The sequence below is a fragment of the Parasteatoda tepidariorum genome, chromosome 2, assembly GCF_982258835.1.
Source record: "Parasteatoda tepidariorum strain Cologne lab strain chromosome 2, Ptep-v5.0, whole genome shotgun sequence".
Taxonomy (NCBI): Eukaryota; Metazoa; Arthropoda; class Arachnida; order Araneae; family Theridiidae; genus Parasteatoda; species Parasteatoda tepidariorum.
This window is the reverse complement of record NC_141756.1, coordinates 48,060,348-48,083,089: the sequence shown is the minus strand read 5'-3', so window position 1 is coordinate 48,083,089 and position 22,742 is coordinate 48,060,348. Positions and strand designations below refer to the sequence as shown.

Here is a 22,742-nt window from a genome sequence, read left to right as displayed (position 1 = left end):
TTATTCAGCTAGTCATAATAAAATTTTAAAAACAATTTTATTTTATTAACGGCGAGAATCATAATCATAAAATAATGGGTTATTCGTCAGACAATCATAATACAGTTAATTGGTTTCCATACTTAAACACGCCTCAATCTTTATCACAATAAAAACCATTGTTCCTTTGAATTATCTTATTTCAATCTTTATAAGTAAGGAAGATCACTTTAGACACGTATTAGGAAAAAAATCGACTTTTATGAGAGTACTTGAGTTTTTTTTTTTTTTTTCATCCCTTTCATTTCCTTCCTATTCTTTTCTTTTCTTTTTTCTATTACTTTTTCTTCTTCTTTTCTTTTCGTTTTTTTTTTTTTTTTTTTTTTTTTCGTTTTCAAATACAATTTTTTGTGTTTTAGTAGTTTATAGTAAAAGTAAAAAGCAAATGTTTCATTTCAAAGCTATTTTTTACGAAAATTCAAACCTTCAAAATTAAGTGAAAATTTTTAGTGTAGTTCTTAAAACAACAGTGATATTTTAAAACAGCTGTTCTATTTTATAATACGTAAATTTTGCACATCATTAAGAATTTAGAGAAAAAAATAAAAGCAATTAGTTTTAATGTTTATAATAAGCTATGAATAATTTGAATTATAGATATATTGCCATTTTAGTAGTTTAGGGGGAATTGTTTGCTTATTTTTATTGAAACCGAACAGAAATGTTCCTCCAACTTATAGTGGCCAACAAATATTTCAAACAAACTTTAACCAACTTTTCGAATCATTCAAAAAGCTAAAAATGAAATGATTTAAAATAACAAACATACGCACAGAATATGTATTTTTTTTTTTAATTATTATTATTTTAAACCTAACAAATAGAAATTTTAAAAAAAACGCATATTACATTTTTTATAGGGAACAATTTTGTTTCATAAAATATGCAATGATTAACAAATAAACTTTATGCGGTAAATATAGGCTTAAATAGAATGATTATTTAAATTAAAAATAAATCATTCAAGTGATTTTGATTTACACTAATCAAAATAATATATAATCAAATATAATCAAAAAGCTCGTTTTTTCTTCTAAATCAAATAATTAATTTAACTCAAACGAGTTTCCTTGATTAAAAGCACAGTCAACAAATAAAAACGATGCAACCATTTCAAACTTTCATACATTTCTGATTGAAGCCAACAATTCTAAGAATTCCTGGCTCCATTTAGATATTCGAGGAATGCTTTCATGGTGCATCGTTCAACCAAACTCTCAGAACAAATTTAATTAAGAACACGTTTATCGAATTGAATGTAATAGAGATTGAAAGACGACATTATCAAATTAAAACGTTATTGGTTGAAATGCTCTGATATTTACGAAATTTCACAGCAAATAAGAATTTTAAAAGCGTAACTCTATTCGTTTATTAAATTATTCGATTCAATCAAATCGTAATGTTAAGAATTGTCTTTTCTCCGACTATTATTCATCTCGTTAATTTATGGAATCATGCTATTTAAATACTTTAATTTATTTCAATTCCCAAAATAATCAGCCAAATTCACTAGATATTTCGATCAAGAAAATACTTTCCTAGTGCTTCCGTTTCCTTTTCTTAAACCTTTAATAACACATAAGCAGTCCACGACATTATAATCCCGCTCCGATTCCGGAGCCATTTTGGGCCCTTTACAAATTCGATTCGTCTGACAGAAGCATTCCATGTTTTAATTTTTTTTCCATATTCTTACTTTTTGTGTATTAAATGTCCCTAAATTTTTAAAATATATTATTATTATAATTCTAATATATAATAGTTAATTATTATAATGTTTAGTAGAATAATTTAGCTCATTAAATATTGTGAACACGGACATATTGATAAGTTTTCCAGCGACAGAACATTAAAATTTTTAAATGGTTGTTAAAAAAAGAGAGTGTTAAAAAGAATCTAAATGTAAGCATCCAAAAAATTCATATAAAAAAATAATAAGGATCATTTCAATTACATTGTAATACCTTACATATTTGATAAAAATTTTATTTGTAAAAAAGGAAAAGGCAAGGGACGAAAATGGCGGTAAAAACGTCTTGCTCTTTATATTGTAAAAAGTCAGGTGTTAGTTGCCACGATTTTTGGCGATGAGGCAAACTAAAAACATTTTTAAATACAAAACTATCGTTATGGTGCAAAAATTACATGAAATTGACAAAAAAAAAACAATTGTTTGAAAGAATTAGTGCGGATTTTTTAACGAAATGGTTTTGCAATGAAGTTATAAATTTATTCAAACGCGCCCTAAAATATTTATTGTCAGTAAAGAAACAAACAAAAAATGTATAAAACTATAAGAAAGAAAAAGTAAATAAAAAATGTTACTACATGCACTGTAAAAATTTTTAGTTTTCCTTAACAGCAAAAATGGTGGCAACTATAAGCCAAAACTTTTCAGTATGCATAAACGAATTTAATTCAACCAAACTTCTTTAAAAAAAATGAAATTATCTGAAATTTTTTTTAAATGCAGTAAAAGTTCGATATTACGATTTCTGCATATTTCGAGAAGTAAGCTATAACGACAAATTTCGAAGTCAGGCTCAATATATTAATAATAAAGATACAAAAAGTTGTATGTTTATAGCCAGTTCAAAATTACTAGCCTTCTGCTAATACACAATTTTTTTACGAAAATACATTTTCTTTTGCTGAGAAAGACATTTTTAGATATTTCTGGTATTTATTCAGAAAAGCTAAAAACTATTATCGTTTTATTCTTACAATTTTACCCCTTTGTTTTCATAAAGCAATGTGTGAGCAACCATCAGCAATGTTTCGAACAAAAAAATTTCTTTTGCTATTCTTAGAAATCCTGCAACATTTTATAAGAATGCAACTTTATTTGACTACATACCTTTGCAATTAAATTCAACATTCCCAGTTATCAAATGACACCAAAAGATATTGCACACCGTTTCATTTTCCTCTTTCAAAAACTTGATTTATTGTTCTAACATTTCTGATTTTCAAAAATTATTACATAATTCAGTCCACAATTTGTGGGCAAAAGCAGTCTAATCTAGATAGGTATTTTAAATCAACAATAGTTGCTCAAAATAAAAGAAAAAAAGGTATATTAGGCTAATTCTTTTTTTAAAATCTTTTTATTGCTTTTTTTAACATTAAATATGCCGATTTGATTATAAAGACAATCTCACTATAACGACGGTTTCATCTGCCATTATGAATTGCCGTTATAGCGAACTTTTACAGTACTTGTGGCTTTGAATAAATTTATTTGGACACATCATAAATTTGCTTTAAGATAAAAAATTACGCACAAAAAAAAACGCCAGCATAAGTTTAAAAAAATTCTTTCATCAATTGTATTCGTTACAGTGTTATCAAAATTTATCTACAACATAGTTGTTTGAGTGTTTTGGTAGCTGTTCAAAAGATAAAAAATATCGCACGAAATGAGACTCAGTTGGATGACAATTCTATTTCAAGGTAAGAAAAAAAGGATTAAATAAAAAAATTCCATTAACAATCGTCAAACGTACATTCATGCGTGATATTTGCAGGAAGTCTATTATATCTATCTTTACACATTATAAAAGATTTTTAATCATAGAATCGTTACTATAAACGATTTCTTTTCCTTCAACTTGTTTCAAAATGGCGAACAAAATTTTTGAGTTGATCATCCATAAATGTGATGATCAAACAGAAGTATAACATTTCGGGGCATTAATTCATTCATAAGTGATTCAGCAAAAGTTTAACCTATTTCTAAACTTGGATTGTGTACTTATCTTAACGCTTTCGGGCACAGTGCTGTCAGTCTGGGAAAATACAATCCAAAAATGTTACAAACCATTATAAAACTATTTGTTTCCAAACGTTCGACAATTTTTAGCTACCACCTAGCTTAAAGCAACCAAGAAGACTTCAATAAAAAGGACTAAAGCAATTTCAATAAGAGTACACAGTCTGAATTCATAGCTTGCCTGACTAAAATTTGCTTTTCCGAAAAGGGTTCATCACCCATTAATTTTTTTTTCATTACTTTCACTATTACGCAAATGCAAATTAAATTAGCTAAATCCTTTCTAAGGTCGTGGTTGGTATATTTATCACAAATTTTTAAATATCCATGGTAAACTATTTTACCAGTTTTAATTTGTTACCATTAAGAACTTCAACGATGATGAAATATACTTTAATACACATAAGTCAATTTTATCGAATTCATTTATTGGTGCTGATGTGTTCTTACTAAGGTAATAATGCTTTCGTATTTTCTGATTAAAAAAAAAGTTGAGAATTTGCCGATTTAAATAATAAATACTTTTGTATTAATAAAAGAATTAAAACTCTTTCGGTTTCATAAAATGTCTTTGTTAAAGAGTAAGCGTAGAGATATTCTATTTGGGGAATTCAAGGCTGAAAATATACCATTGAATAATAATTAGATTTATATTTCCAAGGAGGAGTTATTTTTAGAATCTTGTCCCCCTTTTACTTCCATATTAGGAAGCATTAAATACTTTTCCATAATGCATAGAGTTACAAAGGTATGTACGACTAGAACCTAATTACATCATTCTCTGTAGTATTTAATGCGGGACCGATGGTTTTCGCATGTCTCTTGCTGAATAACGTGTTCCAATAAACATCTGTCGGAACCATCCGCAGTTTCATCCACACCCCCTCCCTTGTGGAGTGGGGATGTGAACTGTTATATCTACCAGCATAACTTTAAATAAATCTTTTTATAACGTATTATTGCTTTTGACTGCATTATTAAAGATGAATACAACAATGATAACAGGGATGTAGCCCTGTTATTATATATATATATATATATATATATATATATATATATATATATATATATATATATATATATATATATATATATATATATATATATATATATATATATATATATATATATATATATATATATATAGTGCTTAACGAGCTTTTGATGATAAAGTTCTAGTTCGCAGTACAATACCTTTAAAAATGGATGGAACATAAAGGGATCACTATATTAGATATGATAAATAGAGCTTGATAATGTTTAGAACTTCTATGGATACAGTTTAAACTGATGAAAATAGATTTGGGTAACACTTAAAAATTCTTGTGAAATAAATTGCACCACGAGAGAGATATTTATCGAAAATCCAAAACTAGACAAATGCACACTGTTTAACTACCATTCGCCAACCGATGCGGAATGCATGGTAGTATTTTTAAAATTTTGTCGGAAAATTTTTAAAAGAATATCAAAAACCGCATATTTTTAATCTCAAATTCTAATTAGGTGACAGCCTTGTATTTTACATGTATCGAAAGGTACTGTCGAGTAGCTCAAAAATCCACCATCCGTTTATTTGTGAAAATTAAATAAAACAGACTAAAAGCATATTCAAAATTTTCCCTCATAGCATCCACCCTATAATGATTAAAAAAACTGTTTTGTAAGTGATTTTTTTTTTTCGGAAACTTTTTAAATTTTCTTAAATATCGAAAAAAGAATAGAATATTTAATTAAACCAATTGAGACAGGAAAATCCAAGTGGTATAGTAAAATTGGTAGTTACGCGAGTGAAATATGTTGATTACACTATTTTTATACTTTACCATCTAGCCAGCTGGCTATCTGCATATGGGCTACGGCGAAATATCCTGAAGGCGAAATGACAGGAAAATTGATCGTAAAATCCCACCTTAAACCTTATTTTGACTTTTTTTTTATGTAAGAGATTTATTTTTTAAAAAAAATGACTGTATATATGTATATAAAGGTTTATATGTATTAGATGTCCTTCAGTTCTTTTGGTTTATAATTTTACGTTGAAAAAAACTTTCACATTCTTAGAAAATTATTTAGCAATCAAAAAAGTGATAATTAGCGATATTTTATCAGAACTGTGACATTTTATCTTCGCAACGAAATTAATTAAAATAAGCAGGTTAATTTTAACAATTATTTTTGTTATAAATTGAATTTATTGGAATACTTCATTAATTAATTTGATTCGATGTATCGAATTAATATGCATTAAGTACTTCAAGTTGCAAACAAGTCAATATAAAAATGTCATTTACCAACAAAAATTAACTTGTTTCCACTCTGCTCCAATTCTCTAAAATTCGAATTGGTAATTAATTGAAACTAGTTTTAAATCAAAACTAAATTAATTCGAATACAAGACAAACTAATTTGATTAGATGTATTCAATTAGCATAAACTAATCAATTCTTCACTATTAAAACGCATAATAGAATGTTCTTTACCTTCCAAAATTATTCTGTTTCCAACCTTCTCCAGTTTTCCAAAGAACGCATCCATGCATTTGACCAGACACAGCCACGTGAGTGACCCTTACCAAAGATTCTTTAGGCAATCTGGATAAACAAAACTGGAGTGCTGTACAAATTTTATGGACATCCTGCTCACTGCCCAATGGTCCCAAGTCGCTGACCATCGAAGATTTTGTTTCTCGGGATGCTGATTGCTCTACCTGTCCACCAGACGATACAAGACATACTTTAATGGTGGTGGTCCCGATATCAATTCCAAGTACCAAATTTTGCTGTTCTGAAGACATAATCGGCTACTAAAGGCGCCGAAAACACGACTACCTTGTAGCGATTTTTAAAGAGAGCGCTTAGAAAACACTTTATCGACCGCGTTGAGTGTCGGAAAGTTGCCCGCGGGATGAGGTGTTTCTTGCAGCGGTGTCTGTCGGATCGAAGTGGGCTTTTGGCAGGGTTACAAGAACCAGCGAAATTCGCCAAGGTTACTATCAAATGATAAGAATTGCATCAGATGACATTTCCTATTTTTCTCTTCTTTTTTTTGGTGAAATTGTCGTTTCCGTGTTTGAAACTATGGAATAAAAAAAATTAAATGTATTAAAATGTTACTTTTTTGCAGCTAAATTTATCCCAATTATTCGGAATTTATTAAATTTAAAAAAATATTCATGATGGTTTTTACTTGATATTGCTCAAAATGCCGGCAAAGAAAATTTTAATTATTACGCCTTCAGCCGATTTTATTAGAAAAAGAAACTGAAATTTTTGTATAAAGACAGACTCTACGCAAGTGTTAAAAAAATTTTTTATTTATTTATTTATTTAATTTTTTTTTTTTTTTTTGAATTTTGAAAGAAAAAAAATTATGCATTTATAAAAAAGCGATCTTAAATTTAAAAAAAATACTTTAAAAAAATGTAAATTAAAAGATGTTATATTGTGTTATTTTTATAAAGTATTTCATTATTTTAAGAATGCTCAAATTTTATTAGATTTCTATATTTTCTGAGAAAATAGGCTAGTGAAATTCTTATTTTAGGATTAAGTACCACGTAGTTTTTCTTGTATATACTCGTACACAATTTAAAAAACAAAAAAGTAAGCTTTATGTTCAAAACAGTCATAGTGTCAGGCTTTTGACCACGGTCCCGTTTCAGTGATAATTTCAAAAGATGAAAGCGAAGAAAGAAAAATTTTCGACTGATATACTAGATAATAAAAATCGAACTCAAATTAAACTCAATAATTTATGTCAACTCGTACTATATAAAAATATAATCGACCATATAAAAATTTAAATAATGCCCCTGGATATGATTAACAAAGGTCAATCTTACGAGGAGTCGAAATTTTGCATTACTTTTTAAAATTCAAATTAATGTACAATTTAAAAAGGATAAATTACATTTCTTTTTACTTTTAACGTTTTGTATTTTACAGGATAATTATAAGTCTATAAAATGAATAACTCTAACAAAATAATATCGATTGATAGATACTTGAGAAAATACGTTAGTACCTAAGGACGAAAATGTTATACTGATTTACTAACTTTTCCCTTTTTTTATTATTTATTTGAAATGATGTACAAATTTGAAGGATATAAATGTCCTCTTTTTAAAAGCATTAACGAGTTTTTTTTTTTTTAATATTTGTGTATTTTATTTCATACGATGTCAATAATTATAAGTTTTCAAAATAAACACTTGCATAAAAGTAACATTAACCAACATGCAGTTTAGAAAATACGTGAGTAATTGAGAAAGAGGGGTTCGAGATTCGTGCATTTTTGCTCACTGAGACACGGCTTGTATAAGACACAACAAAATTCCTTTTATTGTCAAAAATCTCTTATAAGTAATAAAATCAATTAAAATTTAAAACAAAAACGAATTAAAAACGAAAACAGAACATTTTAGCAAGGTGCTCTCGACACAGAGGAAAGCAGTTCAGAACTACCAAAAATATGTTAGATTATTAATTTAAAATCCGTTGTGTTAAAATGTTTCAGTAATAAATCAGTAAAATATTTAGTAATAACAGCAACTTACTAATGTCTAAACGTTTCCAATTTTAATTTATTCTAAAACATTTGTGATCTACTTATTTCGATTTATTATTATTTATGTAAAAAAATTGCTCATTGAACAAAATAAACATTACGAATTGCAAGCTCGGCAGCTTCCCAACCCCCACAATTTGCTAAGCAATCATTTCTGTTTCTTGACAAAAAACAAATTGTTATGCCAAAACTAAAAACTATTAAATTTATTTATTTATATTTTGGTTTAAATTTATTTGCTTCACAGATTTATATCCCTATTCTATAAAGACAAAATACTCTATGAAGATAAATTAACACTGAAGATAAAATACTCTAGATAAATTATTCTATTCTGATAAGAGTAACTTCAAATTCGTAATGGATATTTGGCTATTTAAAAACGCGTCCCATGTTTAGCACCAAATGGCAATAGCACGAAAAATTATTTCCTAATATTGCTTTAAAATTTTAAATAATTATTTTCGTAATTTTGACTGCATATCTTGACTCGAAACCGCTTTACATAAAAATTAGTATAACAGTAAATGTAACTTATTTACCATTTTTTAATTGTAAAGCGGTAACTAAACATGTTTATCCTAAAATGTTGCGTAATAAGTTTCGGCAATTTGTTTCACAGATTTATATCCCTATTCTATTAAGATAAAATACTCTAATTATTCTATTCTGCTAAGAGTAACATCACAAACTTGTTTTGGTTCAATTCGTAGTTGATATTTGGTTATTTTAAAAAGTCGTCCAATGTTTAGCACCAAATGGCAATAGCACGAAAAATTAATTCCTAATATTGCTTTCAAATTTTAAATAATTATTTTCATAATTATAACTGCACATCTGGACCTGAAACCGTTTTACATAAAAATTAGTGTAACAGTAAATATAACTTATTTACCATTCTATCATTGTAAAGCGGTAACTAAACATGTTTATCATAAAATGTTGCGTAACAAGGTTAGGTAATACCGCACGTTTACTACTTTTAGTATTAAACTTTGAATCATAATTAAAATCAAAAACGTAATAATGCAGAAAGTAATATTAAGAATGGATTACAAATAAAAATTACAAGCAACTATCGTTAAATAAAAGATGAATATATAATTTCAAGCTTATAACTAAAAATTTCAAGCTAATGACAACTAAAAATGTTCTATGATGATTTATAAATCTAAAAGATTATCGGTCTAGTGATGAATGCACGAACAGCAATCAGAAACGGTTTTAAAGACAATTATTTTAAACATTAAGTAAAAATATAAATGTATTTTGAAACACATTTGAAAGCACAGATCACAATTTTTAAAAACATAAACATTTCCTTGTAATTTAATCACGAATTACGTGTTGACGTAATTCAAAAGTTTATTACACAATTTCTTTCGTTTTCCTAATAGATTTATAGAACAATAACAGCTTTTATTTAAAAAAAAAATCCTGTTCTGAAAGCGGATAAATAGAATTTATATTTCGGAAATATTTACCGTCTGAGGAATTAAATTACAATCATTTTCATCAAAGGTATGAGGATTCATTTTTTTTTTCCAAAAGAAAAAAAAATTTTGATGCTTATTTTTGAGTTAACTTAAATATATTTTCGTTTTTTATTTCCCACCACCTCAGCTTTTGGTGCTATAAAAAGTATTTCATGTTAAGTAAATTTTAAGTAATGTTAAGTAAAAAATAAATTATTTAGCAAAAATTAAGCTGTAGTCAAACATAAAATAAACATATAACTCTCATTAGGTACAATCTACGTGGTGTTTTCACTACAGCGCGAGAACGCGAGAATCTCGCATATTTGTTTCTTTTCTCGCATTAAAAAATTATTACCGCGAGAAATTCGCGCATTCTATAAATCAATTTCAAAATTCACGAATTTCTCGCATTTTGGTAAAAACTTCGAATTACGCCATTTAGAATAAAATCCGTTTATCTTTTCTTCCTGGATCTTTCATTATTTTCAACATCTGCCCCATTATCTAGCTTCCCTATTTACCAGTATTGTTCAGAACCTCTTCGAACAACAGAACACAACCATGGAACCCCTTTCAGAATACATTTCTCTGCAACCACGCGTTTACCGTAGGTAAAGTTTCTTCATGTCAAAATTTTCATGCACTGATGTAAGATGGACAAATACCTTGTAAAGGCAAAATCTTCTATGATGATGCACCAAAAATATTCAATGCTTTAAAAAATAGAAGACGTTAACAATGTATTATAATTAAAGAAATGATTTTTTTTTCAAGAGTTTTTGTTATTTTAGAAATCTCACTTAACTTTTTGAAATCTCACCCTGTTTTTGAGAAAGGGTAAGAAATTCTCACCCATTTTTTTTTCTATGATGAAAACACTGAGTTATACTTAAATGTATATTTAAGGATTTAGGTCACTTCTTCGAAATGTTCTATCACCTATATAAATAGTTTAAAATTTATACAAGTATAAAAAAAATTGAGGTCAGGTAAACCTAACTAAAAATTTTTTTCAAGATATCAAATTGAAAAAAATAACAGAATTACGCAATGAAGTAAACCAGTCACAATTTGTTTGCATTTTGATATTTTGGAAGGAAAAAAAATCAATATATCAAACATTAACTCTGGTTTTACTGAAATTTACTTTTATCTAAAATTTAAAGTCCCATTGAAGGTGAAACAGAATTTGCCATAAAGTTTTTCCCACGGTTGGGCATCCTCTTAAAACGTGCCTCATTTTTTTTTTTTTTTTTAAAAAAGCGTTCCCAAAGACTTATGCTCTATTTTTTTTCGTAGTCCGCCAAAGATTTCTAAAATGAAGCATCGAAAAAAACACTTTTGAAGCAATCTAAACGAGAACAGCGTAGACTGTCTTCAAATTCCGGTTGGCATTCTTTCCCGATTGTCTTCAATTTTAAACTCTCTATTTAAAATTATATACTTTATAGATTCTAATCATAATCACTAAAATACTTCAAATGTAAATTAATATACAGTGTGCAAAAAATAAACGGACCACCCAGCATAACTTACTATCTAATAATTGGATTTTTACGCTCTACGACTCAATCGAAAGAGTTCGAAGAGCTGACTTCAAACATGCTAAATAATTAAGGAAAATGATATTTTAAGTTATGAAATCATACACAAAAACTTACCTTCTTTTAATAAACATACCTTTTTTTCGATGAATTTAGATTTCTGACCCCCAAAATATAGGAGGTAGCAGCATAATCTTATCTCAAAATATCAATTTTTTTTAATCATAACTTTTAAACCGAATAACACATAACTGACATATACAGTTTGTTCAAACCAAGTAAATTTTATTATTTAAAATATAGTTAAAGAATAAATTATTATTTTTTAAGTAGATTCGCTATACATTTTATTTAAACACACAATTGTCATGCATACAGTTTCCATAACTAGACCCTCAAAAAAAATTTATTAGAACACGATATTTCTAAAATTTTGATAAATATAAAAAAGTTGTAAGAATTTAAAGTAATGTAATCACGCAAAATGCAAATTATGCACAATGCAACAATTCTAAAACTTTAAAATAATTTTTGCGTGACCTTTATCGTTAACCATCCAAGTTAGAAAAACAATTTTATATAATTTGGTTTTTAAAAGTCGAAATGTAATGTAATTTACCCATCCATTCAACAAACACATTTTGAGAAATAAACAAGAAATTGAATTCAAAACTCATTTTAAAAAAGCTCTGAAAAAGACACTAAAGAACAATTTATTTTTATTGATCAATACAAAGATTTTTTTTTGATGATCACAACAGGACACTTCATGGCTAAAGTTTATGATGTATCCAAAAATCTTAACATATATTTTACCAATGAATTAAACGTGATTTTCAAGAACTGCACATTTAGCTACATTATCTATTCGATTATTCATCAGAAATTTCAATTTGATTTTACATGTTGTTAATTTTATAGATTGTCTATAGAAGAAACTCCCTTTAGAAGAAACAAAATTTAGTAGGCTTAACAAAGAAACTAGAAATAGCGCATTTAAAGAAGAGAGCATCTTTGTCCCCTGATTTCCTTTCTCTCCCCGAGCTGAGCCAAAAAACCTGTCTTAAATTATGACCCAACACACCTACATGAAACCCCTTTAACCATAGTCACCACTTTTCCATAGTGAATGGCAAGGGAAGTTCTTTCCATAAACAAACTATATGCTTTACATCAAGTCTCTTTATTTTACATTTAAAAAAAAGTCATTTGGTATCACATATTAAGTTATTCATTCTCATAAAATTTAAATTCACATAAAGGTCATTTATTCAAACTTATTTCAATATCAAGAAAATCAATATATTAAACTAAGAAGGATTTCAATTAAATTTATAATCTACAACAAATATATTATCCTTTTTTTTTAGGTATTTAATCTAAAAGGTCAATCATGAAAAAAATGTAAAACAGAAATACAGTCAAACCCCGCTATAGTGAACCTTCAATGGACCGAAATTTCGGTTCACTATAACCGGAAGTTCACTATACCCGTTCCTCAAGCAATTTTAAGTAATGGTTCCGAACTCCTTCCTTTTATTATACATTTAAATAAATTATCAATAAAATGAAATACAAAAATGACTGAAAAATAATACGTAGTAACAAAAAATGTGTTAACATATTTTTATTTCTTATTACTCTTCGCCTTGTGTACAAAAAAAAATTAGTAATCTAGCTGAAGCGAAGCTGATTCAGGGAAAATTTTGTCCATACATCTGCCTGAATTGGCCTTTATTTAGGGATGGGAAAGTGAGACATAAGGAGCAAACAAGAAAAGATGCTTATCGCTACATTCCACTCTATAGAGGGTTTTAAAAATCAGTATAAGTATTTATTTTGAAGTAGACATTTCAAAATTATTACAAAAAATGAAGAAAAATCAGTCAAAGTCAGAAAAAAGTTCATAATATCCAACTTCCTCACTTTTTTGGTTCACTATATCCACAAAAAATAACATTATACGTGTATAGCTAAGCACGGGACCGAACATTTCATTCACTATATCCGGGAGTTCACTATAGCGGGGTTTGACTGTATCAGCAAATAAATAAAAACTAATTCCACTCAGTTTGATTTATCAGTTAAGTGCTCACCTACTGACCCGTGTATTTTTGAACTGGAGATTTTTCAGGAATAAATTAAGTTTATTGTAAGCATCTTAGCATTCTTAGTGAAAAATTCTTTCAGAGAATATGTTTTGTTTGAAAATTAGAGATAATTTCTTTAAGAAATATATGATTGAAAATGTTACACTAAAAAATAATCATTCTTTCCAAATCTTGTTAAAATTGAAATCTAAAGAAAAGGACAGCATGTATGAATGATTGACAGTGTAAAACTAAGAACAGATGGCACTAGGGGTTAAAATTCGTTGCAAGACTTCCTGGTTATTACTTCCGATTGATTTTTACGCCTAAACTTGGAAAATTCACCATTCAATATAATTATACTTGTAATGTTTTCAATATAACGCGTTCTTTCAATCTAACTTTTGACCAAACAAACAATAAATGAATTGGGAAGACTCCGCAAGCATGCTGTGAAGCTACCCCAAAACAGCTATCACTGCACACTTACGGAAGAAAATGCTCTTCGTGCGAGCTTGCAGGCATTGATGTACTATTTGAGAGCAATGCTCAACATCGCGCATATAGACAGCAATGTTAACAATACATCGGGAAATATCATACACATCTCGGTAAATCACAATTTCCGATGCTTCAAAAAATTGGCAATACAAACATCGGATCAGTGATGATTACATAGAATCAATATTTCCAATTCATCAAATTATCGCCCAGTCCTACTTGTAACCATAGTCACAGACAGAGCTCCATAGAACTGGTTAGGAGAGTTCTCTAATTGTTTGCATTGCACGACATTTACAGTAAGACAGTGCCATACTTACTAAATTATGAAGATTTTTTGAATCGGGAAATGCTTGCGCCCATTGCAATCAATGAAATTGCCTAGTTGTTCAACATGGTGGCATTTCCATATCGGTACCTGTTACTGCCAATTACAATCACCTAGATGCCAAAGAGTTTTAACATGCAAAATTTTAAAAAGAAACATTTAGTGGTTAGCCAGAAAATAGCCATCAATTACACTCTTCGAGTTTGTCAGAATCAGTGATATATAGTACATAAGATTTTTTTAGGTTCTCACAGACTGCTACTAGAAATCGACAAATCTTAGTGAGGAAGCTGTGGTGGTGCAGGGAGTACAAATTGAAGGGATAGAGCCTCCTAATGAGGTGAACCAAGTGCGAATCTCAGCGATGGCTTGTCGATACGAATTTTACACCTCGCTCGCTCCGATTACAGGCTATATTTAGTGGTAGACGGATCATGGGTTAAAGTCCCCTTGTCATCAGGCTACCAGTGGGAGGTTTTTGTGGTTCTCCTCTTCGTGTCAGTTAGTTCCATTAAAAAGCCCGCCACAAAAGGAAAATTTCTCCCAATACGATATCCAAGAATTCCTTTGTCTCCTAGATTAGAATCAAAATTACATGGCTGTGGAATTGAACATTGGTAACCATAAACTTAAATTTGGACCGGCTGTTTATCGACGGTTATGAAATAAAATGAAACCCTAGTTATTATTTTGTCCTAGGTACAATTACGGAGAGCTTTCCATTGAATTGAAAAATATTTCATGAAAAATGTTTATTCGCTTACCTATGTTGATTAAGCAGTTTATAAGTTTGTCCCAATTTTGTTTTTTTCTTTTGGATTTTTGCCATGTATCTGCCCGGAAGTCAGAAAAACGTGATGATTATTTTGCATTCGGAAATCTTGTTTAAATTTCGCAACAAAATATTAATATTCCATAAGAAAATTATGCTTATAACAGTTCACTTAACGATTAAATTTTTGAAGGTGAGATTAGATTACTCAATTAATTTTACCAGAAACTTTCAATAATTGATAATTATGGGACGCAATTAACATGGGATATCACTTAAATAAGAATAAACACTGCTGTTTCGGTCAATTTACCTCCATATTTTAAAATTTATTTGTCCTTTTTCTCTACATTTTTTCTGTTATTGTAGCTGTACTTTTGTATCTGTAGTGCATTTTTAATTACAAACCAAAAGATGGTTGATGTAACATCTCTGCAGTACATTTTAACAGTTGCAAGATAATAAAATTGTAAGAACATCGAAGGAAAATGATTTTTACCAGTACAAGTAAGATAATTTGGAGAAATGAACTTTCGGAAAATAATAAAAACGTCTAATTAGAATGAAAAAACTTGTTCGTTTGTGTATAAGACTTTCTTCAGTAGATTAGCGTAGAAAAAAAGCAGTTTGCTTACTTTTGTGATTTATCGGTCACCAGTCATGTTGTGGCTGACTATTTCTGTTTAGTTATATAACTATACAATAATATCTTTTTATTATATTTTCAATTTTTGTTTAGGCGTTGGTTTTGTCGTTTAAATGAAATTTCCTTCTGAGGTTTAATAGTTGTAGAAGCTTACAATTTACAAAGCTAAAAGTGTATCGCTTTCCCAAAAAAAAATTTCATTTTTTGCTTAAAAACAGTAAATTCTAATTTTCGTCTTATTTATTATTCTTTTCTTGATCTTAAAACCTAAGAAATTTTCTGTTATCGTTATAATGTCTATTGGATCAATAAAATCCAGCCCAAACGAACTTAATGCTCTTCAAAATTACGCAAATGAAAGCGGAACAAACAGTTATAAATCGTCTGAAGATAAGATTGATTGGTTAATAAATCTAAGCAACCCTGTGTGTACTTTTTGTGACAAGAAATTCGCTTCTAAGCATTCTCTTGAGCTTCATTTTGCTACTCATACAGGAGATAAACCATTTTCTTGTCACATATGTAATAAACGATTCACTCAGAAAAGCAGTTTACAAACTCATTCCTTAATCCATGAAGGCAAAAAACCACACGTCTGTGAGATATGTTACAAAAGTTTTACTGATAAAAGTACATGGCGAAAGCATTGTCTCATTCATTCTGGTGTTAAACCTCATATTTGCAACATATGTCAAAGGGGCTTTGTCCAGAAGAGCACTCTATTGAAACATTATGTTGTTCATACTGGTGATAGGCCGCATGCGTGCGATGTATGTGACAAGAGGTTTTCTCAAAAATTTGCACTAAAATCTCATTTATTGACTCATTTTGGTCAAAAGACATTTCCATGTTCTATGTGCAATAAGAAGTTTGCCTCTTGGCACCTGCTGTGTAAACATGACAAAACACACAAAACAGAGCGTACACATGTTTGTAATATCTGTAATAAGGCTTTCAAATCGAAATATTCTATGGAAAAGCATTTTAAGAATCACAGCCTAGATCTCCGTTATCCATTCTGCAAAAAATGCAATTCTGATTCTTGTACTTGTGAGGCAAATTTATCTGTGTTTTTGTGTTCTTCTTGCAATCAGGAATACACTGATATGAAAAGTTTTCAAGATCATATTTCTTCGCATTCGGAAAATGTTATAAAAGTGCTAAACGAAGACGCAGAACCAAAACATTTTAAAAGTAAAAATGTTTTAAATAATGGAAAGCTACCTCATCAAAGACCCATTTGTCACAAATATTCATTGAATGATGTACCAGAGGAAAAAGATAACTCTGTACAAGAAAATATTCAGTGTGATGTGTGTGGTGAATTATTAAAAGATTATCAAAGTTTTGAAGAACATAAAAAATTTCATGTGGATGTTCTCTTTAACGAAATATCAGATTCACTTTATTGTGATATTTGCTCAAAGAGTTTTAATAGCAAACGAAGTTTAGACAAACATTTCCGTACTCATACTTTAGATAAATTAAATGTGTGTAAGGATTGTGGTGATAGTTTTGTGGAAGATTTTGATTTTGAAATTCATTGCATGATGCATAACAGATAAAATATAATTTTATCTGTGATTTTTTTATTAAATACAACCTCTTAATTATCTATTGACAGTTATCTTTTTTGGTGGTTTATATGTGGTATAGTTTTTAAAACAAACCTTCATTCATGGAGTGCTGCAATTATTGCAAATTTTAAATGCTATTTTTTTTCACAAAAAATTTTTCAACATGATATTCTAGTCGAAAGTATTTTGCCTGTGTGAATTGCTGAACTAAATAATTTCATTTTCATTCATAAAAGATGCTGTTACACATTATTTTTGTTGAAGATTTTGTTATCTGTTGCATGATGTATATCATATTAAACGTTTAATTCTATTTTTTTTTTTCATAAATTTTATTTTAAACACAATTTTTGATCTACAAATAGTTAGACTTGGTGATTTTTCTATGGTCTAATTTCTTGGGACACCTGTCTATTTGTAATGCTGTAAATATTTCAATTTAGATATGTTTTTAATATTTTGTCCATGGAAATTTTGCCACTGTGTCATTCTGGCTTACAATGTTTTGCCTAACAATATAACACAGAATCCTGGGATTCGTTTATCTGGTACAATATTTTGCCCTTGCCGTATTTTATATTGTCTACTGGCTCTCATTATTTTTTTTATTTTGACTTCAGATTTTGTTTACAAATTTATTGCCTCACACATTATTTTATTTATTTTGACTTCAGATTTTATTTATAAAATTTATTGCCTTACACATTGTTATTTTATTTATTTTTTCATTTTTTAAATGTTTTGCTAAATGTGACTTCTGACATAGGCAATAAGTTACCTTTTTTCTGTGATTTGGTACTTCAAACTTATATGTATGTAATGCAACTTTTAAATATTATTTATATTTTATTTATAGAAATTCTTTCCTATAGTATTTTGTCATTATGAAATAGCTTCTTGAAATTATTTAGTCCATACGAGATCCGTACTGTTCCACATTATTTTGTTTTTACTTTTGTTAAATATTTTATGTTTATAGCATTATGCATTTACAAAAAAATTTAACTTTATTTTTTTACATTATTCTTTTTATTTCTTATAGTTTTATTTATAAATTACAATTTCAATATTTCTTTAAAGTTTGTGCACAACGAGTAAAGACATATAGTTCTGATTCATTTTGTAGTTTAAATAAAAACAAAGCTATTAAAAGGACTTTTTTTACCAAACATTTTATATTTTCGAAAAAAAAAGTTATCATTAATAATTATTGAATTTTAATGTTAAACTTTATCTTAATTACATTGTGTTGACATCTTTTTAAGCAGAAAAAAAAATTATAAATTCTGATAAATCAGTTAACAATTTTGAATTATTCTTACTCTCATATCATTACTGCTATTTTATCTATGATTTCCAATGATCTTTACTACTCTTAAGAACAATTTTTTATCTTTTTAGTTAATTCTACTGCTTTTTAATTTGTTATTTTGAAGAACATAATTACAGCTTAGGTTTCCTAATAGCATTAAAAAAAAAAATTTGCCCTCTCTCCCTGTGGCAGAATTTTTTTAAGCTTTATGCGACAAAACTCTCTAGCACTAATATCTTACTGCTAAGTACTTTGAATAATAACAAAGATGTAAGCTACTAATTTAAAGTAACAACAACAGAGTGTTTATAAAAATAAAAGAAAAACATAATTATTTTTATTGAATTTGTAATATTTTTTTATTCTATTATTATGGGCAATATTCTTGCATTATGTTGGGAAGAAAAATGCACTAATTACTTTCTTTATCGCATTTTGTAAATTATCATCAAATTAAAAATCATGAAATCCGTTGCAGCAATTGCGGAAAACAGATGGACGGCGAAATCCCGCTAATCGGACTCTTCAAAAAGGGGTTACTCAAATGAGTGTTTCATTTCGAGATTTGATAGTTGCAATAAATAATATTTGATTTTAAAAACTGCATGGAAATCAAATGCAATAATTGCTATAAAAATAAACTGTAGAATTGTTGCTTTAAAAGTAAATACCTGAATGCAGGATTCGAATTTCCCATATCATTTGCAATATGTCGGGATAATTAAAAACCATGTTAAGATCAATAACTGCTAAAAATACAATCAAAATACTATATGGATTCATGATACTATTGGCATAAATTGAAAGCGGCAAAAAGTGATTATTTAAATGAGTAGTTCAAATTTTATGTGTAAATTTCTGTAGAAAAGAAAGAAAAAAATTTTCCTTCCCTAAAAAAAAAAAATTCTGCAAGAACTTTTTAATGTTCCGCGATAATGTCACCGCGATTCTGCCACGGGGTCCTGCCCTTTACTTGTCTATTTTATCTAATACTTATATAATAATATGTACTTATGTATCAATGACCTGACATCTCACATGAGTATTGCATTTTTTGTTTCATTAATACATTAACTAGCTTTATTTGTTTATTTTCATAGTCTATTTTATTGTTATTTTTCATTTAAAACTGTATCTAGGCTTCTTGTGAAAGAAGAATTAGATGTGTTAAATATCTTTTTAGATGTTTTTAATTTTTATTTTAAAATTAGTTTTTCATATGTTATTTCAAGTTCCTGTGTGTGTTATGTTATTTCTGTTGTTATCTTGGAATTGAAAATTGTGCCAAATATTGAACAAAATATTTTAACAAAAATTTTTTTACTATTAGAAAAGTTAAATGGTTTTGATAGGAAAAAATATAAACAGGATAATACTGCTCTAATTATTTATTAAATTTATTTATTACCATTCTTGAATTATTAAAATAGATTAAATAAATCATGACAATAATAATAGAAAAATATACCTAATTTTTAATTACAATACTAAACAAGTTTAATTATTTACCAAAGTATATTGTAAATAAATTCATTTTTACTATAAATAGCGATACGAGTGAACATTCTACTTAAATGTTATCAATTATAATGACTGCATGTGCCACATTTTATCTATATTTACATGATGTCAGAAATATCATTGGAATGATAATATATAAAGATGTAAATAAAAAGATAGAAATCAAAAAAGAAATTCTTAAGATATGTATGTTAGCAAAAACAGCACTTCATCAGGAGACGCATTGTCTGCTAACATCTGCTGCAGCATCCCCTGATGTAGTACTGTTTTTCCTAACATACATATCTTTAGCATTTCTTTTTTACTTGTTTTTGGTTTCTAACTTTTTATTTAAGTTGTTTAAATAAAACAAATTTGGTTTTAGCATTTTTCCATTTTGACCTATTACTTTAAAGTTTTTTTCTTAATTTGCTTAAATCAATTTCATACTTTGATTAAATATATAAGGATGTTTTATATGTTTTTGAATATAATAATTATTACGTTCTAAATATCAAATTGCTACAATTGTTACATTCTGTTGTTGCTGTTATACTTAGAATAAATATGTGTTGTTCTTCACCCTGTTTAATTTGCCAACTTTATTCCGTTATTTTTTCTTTAACTTTTAAGTACTATGTAAAAATTTTATTTGTTTAGTTTTTAATCTTTAAATTGTTTAAGTTTACCTGCCAGTAAATACAGGGTCATATAAAAGGAAGGGTGTAATTTTATTAATTTTCATTTTATGAAGGGAGTAATTTTATTAATTTTCATTTTATGAAAGGTGTAATTTTATTAATTTTCATTTCATTTTATGAACGTAAACAATTTATAAAAATGAAGTTTTAAAATTTTTGAACACAAGTTTTAAATGTACAATGTGTCTTCCCTTTGCTAAATGGCAACCATCTAACCAAACTTGTCCCATGCACAAAGTAACCCCTACCTTTACCGAGTGTAACCATCAATAAATTGTTGGTAAACAGAACTTTGAAACTTCCTGGTTATTTGGTTTGTAAGCTTTTTAAATTTTATGGATTTCAAATGAATTAAATCAGGCCTAAATCTTTTTTTAGACCGTTTTAAATATTGATCAAAGAACTATATCTCCCATTAGCTATGAACTGGATTGATTGAAGAGTCTGCTAAATGGTTTCTTAAAATTTAAAAGACAAAGCACTGAAGGAGCTGCACATTTGTGACACCAAATTCTAGTGTATATTATTCGGTAGGTAAAAGACACGTACTAATTGATTGATGAATGGCAACTCACGAGTAATTAAAGGACTGTTTCAAGAAAGGTTTGCACAGAAATATAGGCTTATGTCCACATTTGGAGTGTTTGCTTTGCATTAGTTGAGGTTTCCATCTACGGGATCTTATGTTATTCTCGGTCCTTTTAATGTCCTTTATTTTTAAAAATTAGTACCAATATTATTTATCACATATTTATGGGTGCTACTAATTTACACTGTAAGAAACCCACAAAGATATTGTAAAGTTTTTATTTACCATCGTATTAAATATTGCAATTATATAATGTCATTTCTGTAATTGATTTTTTTAAGTCACAGTAAAAATTAATGAATTAGATCTCAAAGCTATGTATATCAGAGTATGAAATTTCAATCTAAAAGTACTAGCTTGATTTACTCGCCTCTATTTTCACGAAAAATATGAAAATTTTTTAAATTGTACCTTTTTATAGATAAAGATTGACATTGTCGATAACTATTCTCACCACATAGAGGACCAGGACGTGATGTAAACATGCCTACGAGGACAGAAACTCCCACTTTGATATGAACGCGCCTATCTTGACAGTAACGCCCACTTCGAGCCACATTGAACATTACTTGCTACTTGTGAGTGAGTCATGACTCAGACTCAATCACACACAACGTATAACGTATACACTCGACTGCTAATGGCAACACACGAGTAGACCTTGAACTTAGTACAGCTCTCACGTTCAGCACTAAAAAAGTATGGTGAACTTAATACAGCTCTCCCGGCTTCTCACAAAACAGCAATGAATCAACTAGTGATATCCGTTCATCGAATTCTATTACAGATATAATTCTGGTGGGGGAGTATATTGTAATGTATCTATCACTACAAAAATATAATTCCAATTCACTAGTAATATAAGACATGTTAACTCGATTCTATGGTGGGGTACCTTTTCATAGATAATTGTCGATAACTATTCTCCCCACACTAAGTATGAAATATTGCATGAACTAATTACCCCTAAAGTTAAATTCTTGAGAAATTTGGAAAAAAGATTAAAAACTGAAAATGGCTCTTCCATTATTATAGGGTAGTGTATATGTAATAAAGGTCATTGTATTCAGTAATTTTATTGTTCTTTAAATGTTTAATCGCGTAATTGAGATTAACAACAAAACTTTTGTTACTCAGGGCTGATTGTGCTCCGGAAAAAATCCGGATTTCCGGATTTTTCGCTGACAGTGATCCGGAAGTTTCCGGAAATCAAATTTTCAAAGGTGGAACTTAAAAACACAGTTTATTTTATTTGTTTGTAAGGGAGAGCCAGAGAGATACTTTATAAGCTTATAATCATGATTAATATTCATTTTTTATC

The 22,742-nt window shown here is 28.4% G+C and overlaps 1 protein-coding gene and 1 long non-coding RNA gene across 3 annotated transcripts in view; one reads left to right on the top strand and one right to left on the bottom strand.

Moving 5' to 3' along the window:
• LOC107444103 (sedoheptulokinase) overlaps window positions 1-6,779 on the bottom strand; it is a 49,472-nt gene extending 42,693 nt beyond the window's left edge. Inside the window, exon 1 of the mRNA XM_016058181.5 lies at window positions 6,298-6,779. Within this exon, the coding sequence (XP_015913667.1) occupies window positions 6,298-6,611 (314 nt within the window). The 5' untranslated portion in view covers window positions 6,612-6,779. The remainder of the gene's footprint in view (window positions 1-6,297) is intronic.
• The window catches only part of LOC139424991 (uncharacterized), a 72,123-nt gene that overhangs the window by 40,454 nt on the left and 8,927 nt on the right, over window positions 1-22,742 (top strand). The window lies entirely within an intron of this gene.